Below are 17,171 nucleotides of genomic sequence, written 5' to 3'. Positions count from 1 at the left end.
TGCAGCCACTGTGTACATACATTACATTACTGATCCTGAGTTACCTCCTGTATTATACTCCAGAGCTGCACTCACTATTCTGCTGGTGCAGTCACTGTGTACATACATTACATTACTGATCCTGAGTTACCTCCTGTATTATACCCCAGAGCTGCACTCACTATTCTGCTGGTGCAGCCACTGTGTACATACATTACATTACTGATCCTGAGTTACACCCTGTATTGTACTCCAGAGCTGCACTCACTATTCTGCTGGTGCAGCCACTGTGTACATACATTACATTACTGATCCTGAGTTACCTCCTGTCAGGGCCGCCATCAGGGCATGACAGCCATGACTGGCGTATGGGGCCCGGTGGGCAGAGGGGGCCCGCATCGGGCCCCGTCTCATCTGCTCACCGGGCCCCCCCTGGAGGCGCTGCGGCTCACTATTGACGTGCGGGCCCGTGCCCGCACGTCAATAGTTAACAGTCGCCGCCAGCCAGTCGGAGGCTGGCAGCTGACTTGAACGGCGGCAGTGCGCAGTCGCACCTCGCCGGCGTCTGACGTCATCGTCAGCCGCCGGCGAGTGCGTCCTTCACCTGCGTGGAGGAGCTTCGCCCGCCGCGGGAGCATGGCAAGGTAAGAAGTTTTTTTTTTTGGTAGCGGTGATCCAGGGGAGGGGGCCCGGGGCAGAGGAGATGCTGGACACAGACAGGGGCAGAGGAGATGCTGGACACAGACAGGGGCAGAGGAGATGCTGGACACAGACAGGGGCAGAGGAGATGCTGGACACAGACAGGGGCAGAGGAGATGCTGGACACAGACAGGGGCAGAGGAGATGCTGGACACACAGGGGCAGAGGAGATGCTGGACACAGACAGGGGCAGAGGAGATGCTGGACACAGACAGGGGCAGAGGAGATGCTGGACACGGGCAGAGGAGATGCTGGACACACAGGGGCAGAGGAGATGCTGGACACAGACAGGGGCAGAGGAGATGCTGGACACAGACAGGGGCAGAGGAGATGCTGGACACAGACAGGGGCAGAGGAGATGCTGGACACAGACAGGGGCAGAGGAGATGCTGGACACAGACAGGGGCAGAGGAGATGCTGGACACAGGGGCAGAGGAGATGCTGGACACAGGGGCAGAGGAGATGCTGGACACACAGGGGCAGAGGAGATGCTGGACACAGGGGCAGAGGAGATGCTGGACACAGGGGCAGAGGAGATGCTGGACACACAGGGGCAGAGGAGATGCTGGACACACAGGGGCAGAGGAGATGCTGGACACAGACAGGGGCAGAGGAGATGCTGGACACAGACAGGGGCAGAGGAGATGCTGGACACAGGGGCAGAGGAGATGCTGGACACAGGGGCAGAGGAGATGCTGGACACAGGGGCAGAGGAGATGCTGGACACACAGGGGCAGAGGAGATGCTGGACACACAGGGGCAGAGGAGATGCTGGACACACAGGGGCAGAGGAGATGCTGGACACAGGGGCAGAGGAGATGCTGGACACAGGGGCAGAGGAGATGCTGGACACACAGGGGCAGAGGAGATGCTGGACACACAGGGGCAGAGGAGATGCTGGACACACAGGGGCAGAGGAGATGCTGGACACACAGGGGCAGAGGAGATGCTGGACACACAGGGGCAGAGGAGATGCTGGACACAGACAGCGGCAGAGGAGATGCTGGACACAGGGGCAGAGGAGATGCTGGACACAGGGGCAGAATGGAGATACGGGGTATGATGAAAGACATGGGGGCATGACTGGAGACAGATGGGGAAGAATTGGAGACACTGGGGGCAGAATTGGAGACAGATCTTGCAGGATCATGGGGCAGGATTGATATGATGGAGACAAATGGGTCAGGATGGGGAGATCATATGGGGCAGAATGGATACTCATGAGGGCAGGATGGGAGAACATATGGCTGACGCCAGGAATGAGACACACGGGGCCAGGATGGGGAATATTATTACCATAGGGACTAATTTAGGGATATTATTACTGCAGTGATGTATTTATTTTATTTTTTGAGGATACTGTTTTAAATGAGGGGGCGATCCTGTTACTGTGTAGAGTGATACTATGTCGCCTCTTTTTCTTCATGTGGTGTAATGTAGAAGTTGGGAAAATTAATTAATGTATTCTACAAGCAGAGCTCGAGATAACTGTGTTATTTCCTGCAGAAACGAGTCCTGGCTGGATGAAATGATGGCGGTCTGTGCTGGATGAAAGATGAAGGACTTCAACCTAGAGACGTCACTGGTAAGTCAGTGTGTTACCTATACACTGACACTATACACTGTATACAGAGCTCCTGTGTATAATTTCACTAGTGATCACTGTATTATCTGTACACAAACACTGCATACTAAGTACAGATCTCCTGTGTATAATGGCACTTATGGTGATAGTATGGTGCTTTTTTTTTTATTACTGATCAGAATTGTAGTATTCAGTCACTATGTGGTGGTAATATGTGGTCTGGTAATGGTGTAGCAGTATTTGTTCTTTGTATGTGATATTATTGGTCATTTAAAAAATTGAAAAATAAATATAAATATACCTAAATTGTATTGCATATTTTAACAAATATTTAATAGGTTACAGTAGAGTAGGGCCCGGCCAAAAGTGTCTACTGTGTTATGGTGGCGGCATAAAAAATCTTTTGGCCAAAACAAAAGCTGCCGGCTATATGTGTGATCTGGTGATGGGAACTGTTAATGTGTGATAGGTGAGAAGTGGAGTTTTTCCAAGAGAGAGCGGTGGGACTGTGGACAGATCGTGGGGTGGAGCCTGGAGGCGGGGCTGGGGTGGAGCCTGGGCGGAGTCTCAAGGGGGCCCCGAAAATTTTGCCAGTATGGGGCCCCGAAATTTCTAGTGGCAGCCCTGCCTCCTGTATTATACTCCAGAGCTGCACTCACTATTCTGCTGGTGCAGTCACTGTGTACATACATTACATTACTGATCCTGAGTTACATCCTGTATTATACTCCAGAGCTGCACTCACTATTCTGCTGGTGCAGCCACTGTGTACATACATTACATTACTGATCCTGAGTTACCTCCTGTATTATACTCCAGAGCTGCACTCACTATTCTGCTGGTGCAGTCACTGTGTACATACATTACATTACTGATCCTGAGTTACACCCTGTATTATACCCCAGAGCTGCACTCACTATTCTGGTGCAATCACTGTGTACATACATTACATTACTGATCCTGAGTTACATCCTGTATTATACTCCAGAGCTGCGCTCACTATTCTGCTGGTGCAGTCACTGTGTGCGGTTAAACTGAGGTCCAGGAAACAAAGCAATTGTTTGTTTTTTTCAGCAGACTATATCACCCTCATCAGATCTCTAATCAGAAAGAGGAACCTTCTCTGATAATGATTCTTGTCACTGCTGAGATCTGGATTTGTAGATTGTAAAACCCGTGAAGCACATGGCTGTGGTTAAACCGAATAACTTCATGGGTTTGCAGATTTTTACATTTCGATGATTTACATGTCGACCACAAAACCTGTCACATGTCTGATGTATGAAGCAAGAAATGGAAGCACCCATAGCACTGAGATACAATGTATCCTGCCACCGATAACTGCTAATGTCACCGATGCAAGAGCTCGGCAACCAGAAATACGGTAAAATGTATCTATGGGGCTACATGAAAGAGGAGGAAACAGCTCGTCACCACTTTCACTTCTGTCGGTCGTTTGTAGATCTGTCTCCAAACATTCTGACCAAGTAATGAATATCTCTGATATCATACCGTCACTATGTACAATAATATAACTACTATAATACTTCTCCTGTATACATGAATATAAGTACAGTACTGCCCCTATGTACAAGAATTTAGCTACTATAATACTGCCCCTATGTACAAGAATTTAGCTACTATAATACTGCCCCATGTACAAGAATATAACTACTATAATACTGCCCCTATGTACAAGAATATAACTACTATAATACTGACCCTATGTACAAGAATATAACTAATATAATAATGCCCCTATATACAAGAATATAACTACTATAATACTGCCCCTATGTACAAGGATATAACTACTATAATACTGCTAATATGTACAAGAATATAACTACTATAATACTGCTCCTATATACAAGAATATAACTACTGTAATACTGCCCCTATGTACAAGAATATAAATACTATAATACTGCTCTTATGTACAAGAATATAACTACTATAATACTGCACCATGTACAAGAATATAACTACTATAATACTGCTCCTATGTACAAGAATATAACTACTATAATGCTGCACCATGTACAAGAATATAACTACTATAATACTTCTCCTGTATACATGAATATAAGTACAGTACTGCCCCTATGTACAAGAATATAACTACTATAATACTGCCCCTATGTACAAGAATATAACTACTATAATACTGCCCCATGTACAAGAATATAACTACTATAATACTGCCCCATGTACAAGAATATAACTACTATAATACTGCCCCTATGTCCAAGAATATAACTACTTTAATACTGCTCATATGTACAAGAATATAACTACTATAATACTGCCCCTATGTACAAGAATATAACTACTATAATACTGCTCATATGTACAAGAATATAACTACTATAATACTGCCCCTATGTACAAGAATATAACTACTATAATACTGCTCCTATGTACAAGAATATAACTACTATAATACTGCCCCCATGTACAAGAATATAACTGCTATAATACTGCTCCCTATGTACAAAAATTTAACTACTATAATACTGCCCCTATGTACAAGAATATAACTACTATAATACTGCCCCTATGTACAAGAATATAACTACTATAATACTGCCCCTATGTACAAGAATATAACTACTATAATACTGCCCCTATGTACAAGAATATAACTACTATAATGCTGCTCCCTATGTACAAGAATATAACTACTGTAATACTGCTCCTATGTACAAGAATATAACTACTAGGATCTGTTTATACCAAGGAAGGTGACGGGCACAAGGGGGCATTCTTTGCGTCTGGAGGAGAGAAGGTTTTTCCACCAACATAGAAGAGGATTCTTTACTGTTAGGGCAGTGAGAATCTGGAATTGCTTGCCTGAGGAGGTGGTGATGGCGAACTCAGTCGAGGGGTTCAAGAGAGGCCTGGATGTCTTCCTGGAGCAGAACAATATTGTATCATACAATTATTAGGTTCTGTAGAAGGACGTAGATCTGGGTATTTATTATGATGGAATATAGGCTGAACTGGATGGACAAATGTCTTGACAAATGTCAAGAATATAACTACTATAATACTGCCCCTATGTACAAGAATATAACTACTATAATACTGCTCCTATGTACAAGAATATAACTACTATAATACTGCTTCATGTACAAGAATATAACTACTATAATACTGCCCCTATGTACAAGAATATAACTACTATAATACTGCCCCCTATGTACAAGAATATAACTACTATAATACTGCCTCTATGTACAAGAATATAACTACTATAATACTGCTCCTATGTACAAGAATATAACTACTATAATACTGCCCCCTATGTACAAGAATATAACTACTATAATACTGCTTCATGTACAAGAATATAACTACTATAATACTGCCCCTATGTACAAGAATATAACTACTATAATACTGCCCCCTATGTACAAGAATATAACTACTATAATACTGCTTCATGTACAAGAATATAACTACTATAATACTGCCCCCTATGTACAAGAATATAACTACTATAATACTGCCCCTATGTACAAGAATATAACTACTATAATCCTGCTCCTATGTACAAGAATATAACTACTATAATACTGCACCATGTACAAGAATATAACTACTAAAATACTGCTCCTATGTACAAGAATATAACTACTATAATACTGCCCCCTATGTACAAGAATATAACTACTATAATACTGCCTCTATGTACAAGAATATAACTACTATAATACTGCTCCTATGTACAAGAATATAACTACTATAATACTGCCCCCTATGTACAAGAATATAACTACTTTAATCCTGCTCCTTATGTACAAGAATATAACTACTATAATACTGCCCCTATGTACAAGAATATAACTACTATAATACTGCCCCATGTACAAGAATATAACTACTATAATACTGCCCCTATGTACAAGAATATAACTACTATAATACTGCTCCTATGTACAAGAATATAACTACTATAATACTGCCCCTATGTACAAGAATATAACTACTAATACTGCCCCTATGTACAAGAATATAACTACTAATACTGCCCCTATGTACAAGAATATAACTACTATAATACTGCTCCTATGTACAAGAATATAACTACTATAATACTGCCCCCTATGTACAAGAATATAACTACTTTAATCCTGCTCCTTATGTACAAGAATATAACTACTATAATACTGCCCCTATGTACAAGAATATAACTACTATAATACTGCCCCATGTACAAGAATATAACTACTATAATACTGCCCCTATGTACAAGAATATAACTACTATAATACTGCTCCTATGTACAAGAATATAACTACTATAATACTGCCCCTATGTACAAGAATATAACTACTATAATACTGCTCCTATGTACAAGAATATAACTACTAATACTGCCCCTATGTACAAGAATATAACTACTATAATACTGCTCCTATGTACAAGAATATAACTACTATAATACTGCTCCTATGTACAAGAATATAACTACTATAATACTGCCCCTATGTACAAGAATATAACTACTATAATACTGCTCCTATGTACAAGAATATAACTACTATAATACTGCTCCTATGTACAAGAATATAACTACTATAATACTGCTCCTATGTACAAGAATATAACTACTATAATACTGCCCCTATGTACAAGAATATAACTACTATAATACTGCCCCTATGTACAAGAATATAACTACTATAATACTGCTCCTATGTACAAGAATATAACTACTATAATACTGCTCCTATGTACAAGAATATAACTACTATAATACTGCTCCTATGTACATGCTGTCATGGAATAGGAACATTGTTTTTTTTTCATTTAGAAGCTGAGCTAGACTTCATACTTCTCACAGCAGAGGGTTTGCTGCACTTGTCTCCAGACTGATCAGTCCTCAGAGCGTTATTCCTCCCAGCAGAACTCTTCTCACTCCTGACCTGATCATTTGTTCTTCCTGCTGTGATACATTGTATCGTCTGTGGTCCAGGCAGCTTTGCTCATAGACTGAACACAACTGCAACAAACCCTCAGCTGTGAGAAGTGGTAAGTTTAGATGTGGGATACATGAGTTGCAGCACTTGGACTGGATGTGGAAAGAAATGTCTGCTTTCACTCACAGCAAGCAGAGATCTTGAAAAATGGTGAATCACTGAAACGCAAAATCTCAGAATTTCCCTTTGATTCGTAGACCCGCGCCTCTGGTATTATAGTGTTCCTGTGCCTTTAAGACTGCGATGTGAGTGATGTAATATTCCCCATCGTCCATCCTGCAATCTGTATGGATGGGGGTAGTAGTCCTTGTCTTGTGCCTTCTCCGGGGACACGGCTCACTCTGACGCTGCCGGGCATTGGATTTCTATTCCATCTGCATGTCGGGTCACTGTAGAACTACAACTCTCAGCATGTCTTCCCCTGATAGCAGCAGTGTAATGTGGGACACATTGATCCGCGAGCGGCAGCGGCGCGCAGGGAGGTGGCGATTTCTCTGCACAAGATTTTCTTTTTCGTTTTTTCCCCCTTAATTTTTTTGGCAACGAAAAATCCATATTTGTAATAAAGCTGAAATCCTCGGAGCGGCTCCGGAAAGTGGCCGAGGCCGATGCTGCTCTCAATTTCTTATAACGTCGTTTTCCTGTTTATAAGCTCCTGGGACGAGGCGAAAGGGTCACCGGCGCCAAAATGTGAACCCCTCACCAGTCCAGAGATGTAACAGTGTCGCACCCGGATGGAGAACATGGACGCTCTCCCAATGTGAGCGAGCGCCAACCTCACCGGAAGAATGAGAATGTAGCATCAGAAAATGATGGATTGTTCAGGATTTTGTGTTACATGTATGATTTGAAAATTTGACTTTTTTTTTTTTTTTTACTGTATCATCTTTACAACAAAAAGTAATCTTGAAATTCTCACAGTGGCCACTGGCGTATATTAGTCTGGTACTTCCTGTCCTCTCAAGAAGAGTTTTCAGCAGACTCTTTATTATCAGAGGCAGGATTACACTGGTAGCACGTCTAAACACAGGATCCACCATTCACAATAGGTGATGTCACAGCTCACCTCCTCCTCGAGTACAATGACTGATAACACCTCTATATACAGTAGATAACACAGGATCCACCATTCACAATAGGTGATGTCACAGCTCACCTCCTCCTGCTGTACAATGACTGATAACACCTCTATATACAGTAGATAACACAGGATCCACCACTGACAATAGGTGATATCACAGCTCACCTCCTCCTCCTGTACAATGACTGATAACACCTCTATATACAGTAGATAACACAGGATCCTCCATTCACAATAGGTGATGTCACAGCTCACCTCCTCCTGTACAATGACTGATAACACCTCTATAGACAGTAGATAACACAGGATCCACCATACACAATATGTGGTGTCACAGCTCTCCTACTCCTCTTGTACAGTGACTGATAACACCTGTATATACAGAAGATAACACAGGATTCACCATTGACAATAGGTGATATCACAGCTCACCTTCTCCTCCTGTACAATGACTGAAAACACCTCTATATACAGTAGATAACACGGGATCCACCATTCACAATAGGTGATGTCACAGCTCACCTCCTCCTCCTGTACAATGACTGATAACACCTCTATATACAGTAGATAACACAGGATCCACCATTCACAATAGGTGATGTCACAGCTCACCTCCTCCTCCTGTACAATGACTGATAACACCTCTATATACAGTAGATAACACAGGATCCTCCATTCACAATAGGTGATGTCACAGCTCACCTCCTCCTGTACAATGACTGATAACACCTCTATATACAGTAGATAACACAGGATCCTCCATTCACAATAGGTGATGTCACAGCTCACCTCCTCCTGTACAATGACTGATAACACCTCTATAGACAGTAGATAACACAGGATCCACCATACACAATAGGTGGTGTCACAGCTCTCCTACTCCTCTTGTACAATGACTGATAACACCTCTATATACAGAAGATAACACAGGATTCACCATTGACAATAGGTGATATCACAGCTCACCTCCTCCTCCTGTACAATGACTGATAACACCTCTATATACAGTAGATAACACAGGATCCTCCATTCACAATAGGTGATGTCACAGCTCACCTCCTCCTCCTGTACAATGACTGATACCACCTCTATATACAGTAGATAACACAGGATCCACCATACACAATAGGTGGTGTCACAGCTCTCCTACTCCTCCTGTACAATGACTGATAACACCTGTATATACAGAAGATAACACAGGATCCACCATTGACAATAGGTGATATCACAGCTCACCTCCTCCTCCTGTACAATGACTGATAACACCTCTATATACAGTAGATAACACAGGATCCACCATTCACAATAGGTGATGTCACAGCTCACCTCCTCCTCCTGTATAATGACTGATAACACCTCTATATACAGTAGATAACACAGGATCCACCATTCACAATAGGTGATGTCACAGCTCACCTCCTCCTCCTGTACAATGACTGAAAACTATACATTAGATCAGAAACCTGATTTGCGCAGCCGGTCATTTTCTGCTGATGACTTTCCTTTACGGGGTTACAGCAGAGATGATAGGAGTCATGTATAAATATTCACGCCTGTGATAGAGGTGCAGGTTTAATTGAAATTTCCAAAATCTGCATTGGAATCGCCCATTACATCCCTTTTAATTAAACACTGTGGCTGCCATTAACTGTTCACATTCCACTTTCCCAGGCTCCTGAATGGCAGATCTGCAGTGATACATTCTTTCTCCCTTACCTGTCATAAAGTTGTTGGAAAACTGAATTAAATCCACTACAGGGCTGTAATGTGGTCTCATAGGAGTTGTTACCAGCTTTCCCAGACTCCTGCATGGACGATCTGTTGTAATAAATAAATAGAGCAGGTTTTTTTTTTATCTCTGAAGAACTTGAGAGATCTGTCTGGGCCTCAGAAAGTTGCGTAAAACTCAAAGTGGAAGCTTTAATTGGGTTATAATAGTTATCACACAGCTTTCCCAGACTCCTGAAAGACTGGTTTTCATTACTACTTGAATATGTATTACTAAACAGCTTACTAAATCTGTCATTCAGGACTCCTAGAAAAAGCTGAGTGTAAACCTCTCTTGGAGCTATAATGGGGGTAAAGTTGTTGTCACTCAGCTTTCCCAGCCTCACCAAATAACCTTAGAGTTGTTCAGAACTAATAAACAGAAAAAGCTGAGAAAGCCAATGAACTCGTTAATGACAGCCACTCAGCTTTCCCAGACTCTGATTGGCTGATTTGCATTAGTACTGGGGTAATGAATGAGATAATTGAACAAATCTGTTGTTCAGGACTTAAAGGGACTCTGTCACCTGAATTTGGCGGGACTGGTTTTGGGTCATATGGGCGGAGTTTTCAGGTGTTTGATTCACCCTTTCCTTACCCGCTGGCTGCATGCTGGCCGCAATATTGGATTGAAGTTCATTCTCTGTCCTCCATAGTACACGCCTGCACAAAGCAAGATTGCCTGTACTACGGAGGACAGAGAATGAACTTCAATCCAATATTGCGGCCAGCATGCAGCCAGCGGGTAAGGAAAGGGTGAATCAAACACCTGAAAACTCCGCCCATATGACCCAAAACCAGTCCCGCCAAATTCAGGTGACAGGTTCCCTTTAAGAAAAGCTGAGTAAATGCCAATCTTGGGGCTTTCATGGTCAGAAGTAGTGGTCACTCAACTTTCCTAGGTTCCTGCATAGATCTGCATTAGTACTGTATGGATACATGTGTATCAAAAAATAATTCACAGATGTGTTTGTGACTCTGTGAAATCTGTGTAGAAATCCCCGGTGAGGATATCAGGCCTGTTATAGTGGTTACTTTACTACTCAGCTTTCCAAGTCTCCTGCAAGGAAGAGCCACATACGTTAGTACTAGAGCAGAGAAACAAATATAACACTGAATAACACGACAGATCTGTTCAGGACTCGTGGAAAGCTGAGTGAAAACATCAGTGAAGACTATAATTAGAGTTATATTAGTTGTCACCCAGCTTTCCCAGACCCCAGACCTGTTTTTTATAATTAAATGTGTGATGAGTGGGGGATTTATTTCAGAAACAAAAGGGTAGATCTCCTTAGGATGTAAGGAAAGCTGAGCTAATTACTCCTATAATGGCGGCCATTGTGGATGGTACCCAGCTTTCCCAGAGCCTGGATCTGTGACAATGACATTTATAGTGTGTTTTTTTTTGGGGTGGGGGCTTCATTATGAATTAATATAGCGAGTTCTATAATTATTACCGCCATCCCTGCTCCTTATCGCCGCACTGCACTTTTCACACTTTCTGGCTCTGGTTCTGGGTGGATCCGGTTGCGCCCGGTTCAGTCCTGGAGCGCAGCGCTGGGTCCCCCCGCCCCTCGGATAACAGTCCTGCTGATGGTTTCCTTCTGGGCACGGTTCTTACAAGTTTTGGAAGGAGTGACGGGGACGCTTCCAAAAATCTAGTTTATGGCGTTTTTTGTTTTTTTTATGGGTTAGAAAACTTTCCAGGAACCTTCAGCGCAATAAGTAATTTATTAATCGGGTTTTGGTCTTTAGGAAATCAGCTTGTCAGCGCCTGCATAAAGGGACGGAGCGCAGCCAGAGACCCTCTATAATGTGCAATTTTGGCAGTTAAAGGGGCATCTCATCTCGAATCATAAAACCTACAAAGTGACATCTTCATAAAATGTCTTTAATACTTTATTGGTTGTTTTTTGTTCTGCAGTGTTGGAAAAAGAAAAGTGTCTTTTTTCGAATGGAAACCATCAGCAAGAAGGCTGACAGCTTAATAGATCTCGGTCTAACACATTCTGTCTGTTTTGTGAAATCGTCATCATTGAAACTGAACCAGATGAAGGTATCAGGAAAGCAAAGCAGTAAACACAGTGGCAATAAAATAATGCAGCAGCTCACCTGCTTGCTGACGGTTTCCAGAATGCGATTCTTAACGACGTCCTCGCACTTGAAGCTTAATCATTGGGTACTGAAACGTTTTGCGACTTTCTAATATACTTTGTGCTTCAATTTCTCTCCGTTTTTAGAATTCTGCTTGCTGTCGGTGAATAGAAATATTTTTGTTTACATCACGAAAACGGAATATTTCTTGCGGCTGATGATTTATTAGCACTGATGAATATACCGATTAGTTTTCCGCGGCCAGTAAATGTTTATTTTGCCTTTTTTCAGATTTCATACCCCCCGAGCGATGAGGACGACAGCGACGATTCAGAAGGAGAAAATCAGGAGCTTGCACAGATTGACAAAGGTTAGAGGTCAAAGGAGGACGCTGCTCGCCGGGGGGCATGGTGTTAATTTAGAGGGGTTCAGGAGACCTAGTGACAACATACCTACCTGCTCTTAAAGGAACACTGATCTACAACCCCAATGCTTGGTTAAAAAAAGTAACCATTACCGACTGCCACATTATTTGTTCTTGATTTCTTTCTCTGTTTCTTAAAGCCAGGAAGTTGCCATTTGAAATGACTTTAGTTTTGTGCCATGTCTGTGATCGGCTTTTTTTCTACAAAATTAAACAACTGAATGAACATCCTCCCTCCAAGGCCGGAGATTCCATAATTTTTGCCAGGGGTTGTACTATTGTTTTCTGTTATCGGGCATTTTTCACTGTTGAGGTTTTCCATAAAATAATTGAGGAAAACTCCAGAAAATACCTGACCTCTTACTGAGCCCCTCCAGATTTATTCACGATGTGTAGTATACAATTTAGTGGTCCTTTAATCCAATTTACAGTAGTAGCCAAATGGAGCCAACATGGCTGATATTCAAAAACATCGCCTTACATAAGGCGTCATTACTCATATTTATTATTACATAAAGCCATGTAAAATAACAACTTTATTTCCTTTAATTGCATTTAAAGGGGAGCTGACAGTTTTTATAAATGTGTAATTTTTATACCAAATGTAAATGCTGCTGTTCTCCTGAATCCAGCAATGTTTTTCTTTCGTTCCTGCGCCTCGCCATTCCTGAGATATGACCTCATCTTCCCTGTTTATAAATCTAGTCTTTTTATCTAACTGGGCGTGGTCTTCAAGAACACGCCCACAGAGAGTTGAGGACCACACCTACTTTAATTAAGAGACTAGATTTATACACAGGGAAGAAGTGGCCATATCTCAGGAATGGAAAGGAGCAGAAACAAAAGAAAAACATCGCCGGATTCAGGAGAACAGCTGCATTTACACCAGCTAAACGGAAAAACATATTTTTGTCAAGTGAAGTGTCCCTTTAAGTCATTATACACATGCTGGATTTTTTTCAGTGAGCACAAGTACCCTCCAGAGCTGGCATCTCATCCAGAAAAGTAGTACCCCACTCTGCTCTGAGGGGGCAAGATCGCCAGATGGGTGTGTAGTCATGATTCAGGGTTATTTTTGTGGTTCAGATCATGACTATGTGGTCACAGTTCTGAGCCATCGGTGACAGTAGAGAAAGTTGTTTTTTTCCACTGAATTATTTCCTTAGATCTGATCAATGACAACCAGAAGTGTTGGAAACTGAATTATAGGGCGTTTTAAAGATATTGTCGCCTTACCATGGAGGTGAGAAAAGTAAAAACTAAAAAACTGGTACTCTCCTTCTGGGCTGCTGAAACTTTTTCCTAGTCAGCACTGCGCCAATATCCGAGGAATTACTTGAAGCCCCTGCCAGATGCTAATCCCAACAGAGTGATGAGGGATCCATTAGGAAGAAATCATCCATGAGTAGACAACCCCTTTAAGTCCAACTCTGTTCCACCCAAACGCTTAAAAATGTCATTCTTCTAGGAATAGTGCCTGTTTTACATCGGTTGCCCCAAAAATAAGCTGAGCTGTAATATCAGACGCAGCCTGTTGGCAAAGATGGCGCTGTTTACAATATTTATTCATGTAACACACGAGTGCTGGGTCATTTAGAGACCACCTATGGACGGATGTTAGAATATTTGCTACATTTTGGCACATAGAAGAGGATCCTGGGATGACGAGTCACCTCTCTGACAACCAAATATCCAAAATAAGGGCGTATGGAGATGAGTTGTCAGCCTGAAAAAAACACATTTTGTGGTTGGTGGAGATTGGTGGGTTGTGTAATGGACCTTTGGTGAGTCCTGGGGTTGAGGACAGCTGGGCCTGGGGTTAGTGATGTAGGAAGGGTTGTCAGATCTCTGACTACTCCAATTTTTTTTTTTTGCATGTTCTCAACAGAGAGAAGACGAAATTGTATCCTGACCCCATTGGCCACCAACCAGATGCAGAACCAAGGCAACCAGTGCTGCAAAGTGAGATCCATCTTCCACCCCAGCCTGGACCGGCACAGCTCGGAAGAGGAGCTGGAACGAATCAGTCGGGAATTTGCTGCGGAAAAACGCAAGTGGTCTCAGGTCAGCCGACTGAGCTGCCACAGCGACAACACATCGTCCAGCGACGAGGAGGTCAAGCACTTGTGCGCCATGTCCTTCAGGCCTGTTGAGCAGGTGGACGGTTTGTGTGGAAATTCGAGTCCCATCCTGTTTAGTGCCTCCCCTCCTAAGAGACTACAGTCCTTAAACCGGATCCCGGCTTCCCGGCCCCTTATATTTACCAGTGTGGGGGCCACGTTTGACCAAGGAATGCCATGTAAGAGACACAGACAGGGCTACGGAGACAAAAACAGCAGACCCAGCCTGGACCTGGAAAAGATGCAACAGGTAAGTGTGAATTCATTCCCTATCAGGCGGTCTGCAGACGTTGGGGTCATTGTGGGTCTACGTATGGTCACCGCTCGGTTGGGCGTCAGGTGGCCATGACTTAGTGTATGGCCTTCATATTACTTCCATATGGTGCCACCAACCTCAAACTTGGCCGCTGTCTAAACTAAGGCCTTAAAGTTCAAAAAACTCTCTGGGCTGTGGTGTTGTGCCCGAGATGTAGGACTAGAGTCTGAAGACGTCCATAGTGGGCACAGCTGTACTGAGTCCGCACAAGAAAGCATCGGGGATGGGGGGCTCAGAAATCCAGTCTTGCCGCCTTCGGAGGTTGACTGATCATCTCCTTGAGCATAAGCTTCACTGCAGAGATGGTGACACAGAACGTCCCAGCGTCAGACACCTCATTTTTTCTCATTTTTGTCCAGTTTCTTTTTATTTTTCAATTTCTTTTACGTGCACGAAATGCATTTGTTTATATCAACGATGAGGAATCCGCACAGAACGCGGCAGCATGTGGGACTGTCAGGGGTGGAATGTCAACCGTACAGCACTCCCTGCAGTTCTCGCTTTGTCTGTGGTATTCATCACCACATCTTTACAAGACTTTAGTTTTGTCTCAGTTCTTAGTCATCACTGACACCAAAGAAGATTTAAAGGGCAACTCCACCCTCTGCTGAAAGCTGACAGATCCTTTATGTGTCTGCCATCCTTCCTACTTCACAGGATTGAGGTCCTTAGGTGGAGAGGCCTCCTGACACCAAGGTGGCCATTGCTGATGTAAGCCAACATGGTGGTATAGATCCAGGCACAAATGTAACTATCTTCCTTTCTCTCTCTTTCCCTTTCTCTCTATTTTCCTTTCTTTTTCCTTCTTGCTCTTCTTTGCAGCAGCTCGACCTCTTCTCTTTGCAGCAGCTCAGCCTCTTCTCTTTGCAGCAGCTCGGTCTCTTCTCTTTGCAGCAGCTTGATCTCTTCTCTTTGCAGCAGCTCGGCCTCTTCTCTTTGCAGCAGCTCGGTCTCTTCTCTTTGCAGCAGCTCGGCCTCTTCTCTTTGCAGCAGCTCGGTCTCTTCTCTTTGCAGCAGCTCGGTCTCTTCTCTTTGCAGCAGCTCGGCCTCTTCTCTTTGCAGCAGCTCGGTCTCTTCTCTTTGCAGCAGCTCGGCCTCTTCTCTTTGTAGCAGCTCGGCCTCTTCTCTTTGCAGCAGCTCGGCCTCTTCTCTTTGCAGCAGCTCGGTCTCTTCTCTTTGCAGCAGCTTGGTCTCTTCTCTTTGTAGCAGCTCGGCCTTTTCCCTTTGCAGCAGCTCGGTCTCTTTTCTTTGCAGCAGCTCGGTCTCTTTTCTTTGCAGCAGCTCGGTCTCTTCTCTTTGCAGCAGCTCGGCCTCTTCTCTTTGCAGCAGCTTGGTCTCTTTTCTTTGCAGCAGCTCGGTCTCTTCTCTTTGCAACAGCTCGGCCTCTTCTCTTTGCAGCAGCTTGGTCTCTTTTCTTTGCAGCAGCTCGGTCTCTTCTCTTTGCAGCAGCTCGGTCTCTTTGAAGCAGCTCGGCCTCTTCCCTTTGTAGCAGCTCGGTCTCTTCTCTTTGCAGCAGCTCGGTCTCTTCTCTTTGCAGCAGCTCGGTCACTTCTCTTTGCAGCAGCTCGGTCTCTTCTCTTTGCAGCAGCTCGGTCTCTTCTCTTTGCAGCAGCTCGGTCTCTTCTCTTTGCAGCAGCTCGGTCTCTTCTCTTTGCAGCAGCTCGGTCTCTTCTCTTTGCAGCAGCTCGGTCTCTTTTTTTCTTTGCAGCAGCTCGGCCTCTTCTCTTTGCAGCAGCTCGGCCTCTTCTCTTTGCAGCAGCTTGGTCTCTTTTCTTTGCAGCAGCTCGGTCTCTTCTCTTTGCAGCAGCTCAGCCTCTTCTCTTTGCAACAGCTCGGCCTCTTCTCTTTGCAGCAGCTCGGTCTCTTTGCAGCAGCTCGGTCTCTTCTCTTTGCAGCAGCTCGGTCTCTTTTTTTCTTTGCAGCAGCTCGGCCTCTTCTCTTTGCAGCAGCTCGGCCTCTTCTCTTTGCAGCAGCTTGGTCTCTTTTCTTTGCAGCAGCTCGGTCTCTTCTCTTTGCAGCAGCTCAGCCTCTTCTCTTTGCAACAGCTCAGCCTCTTCTCTTTGCAACAGCTCGGTCTCTTCTCTTTGCTGCAGCTCGGCCTCTTCCCTTTGTAGCAGCTCG

At 43.7% G+C, this 17,171-nt stretch overlaps 1 protein-coding gene across 1 annotated transcript in view; it reads left to right on the top strand.

Moving 5' to 3' along the window:
- LOC138681097 (uncharacterized) overlaps positions 1–17,171 on the top strand; it is an 83,541-nt gene that overhangs the window by 27,421 nt on the left and 38,949 nt on the right. Inside the window, exons 2-3 of the mRNA XM_069768338.1 lie at positions 12,482–12,560; positions 14,503–14,984. Coding sequence (XP_069624439.1) covers positions 12,482–12,560; positions 14,503–14,984 — 561 coding nt within the window. The remainder of the gene's footprint in view (positions 1–12,481; positions 12,561–14,502; positions 14,985–17,171) is intronic.

The sequence above is a fragment of the Ranitomeya imitator genome, chromosome 5 (genome assembly GCF_032444005.1).
Source record: "Ranitomeya imitator isolate aRanImi1 chromosome 5, aRanImi1.pri, whole genome shotgun sequence".
In the NCBI taxonomy this organism is placed as follows: Eukaryota; Metazoa; Chordata; class Amphibia; order Anura; family Dendrobatidae; genus Ranitomeya; species Ranitomeya imitator.
The sequence above is the reverse complement of the archived record's forward strand: the minus strand, read 5'-3'. Positions and strand labels throughout refer to the sequence as shown.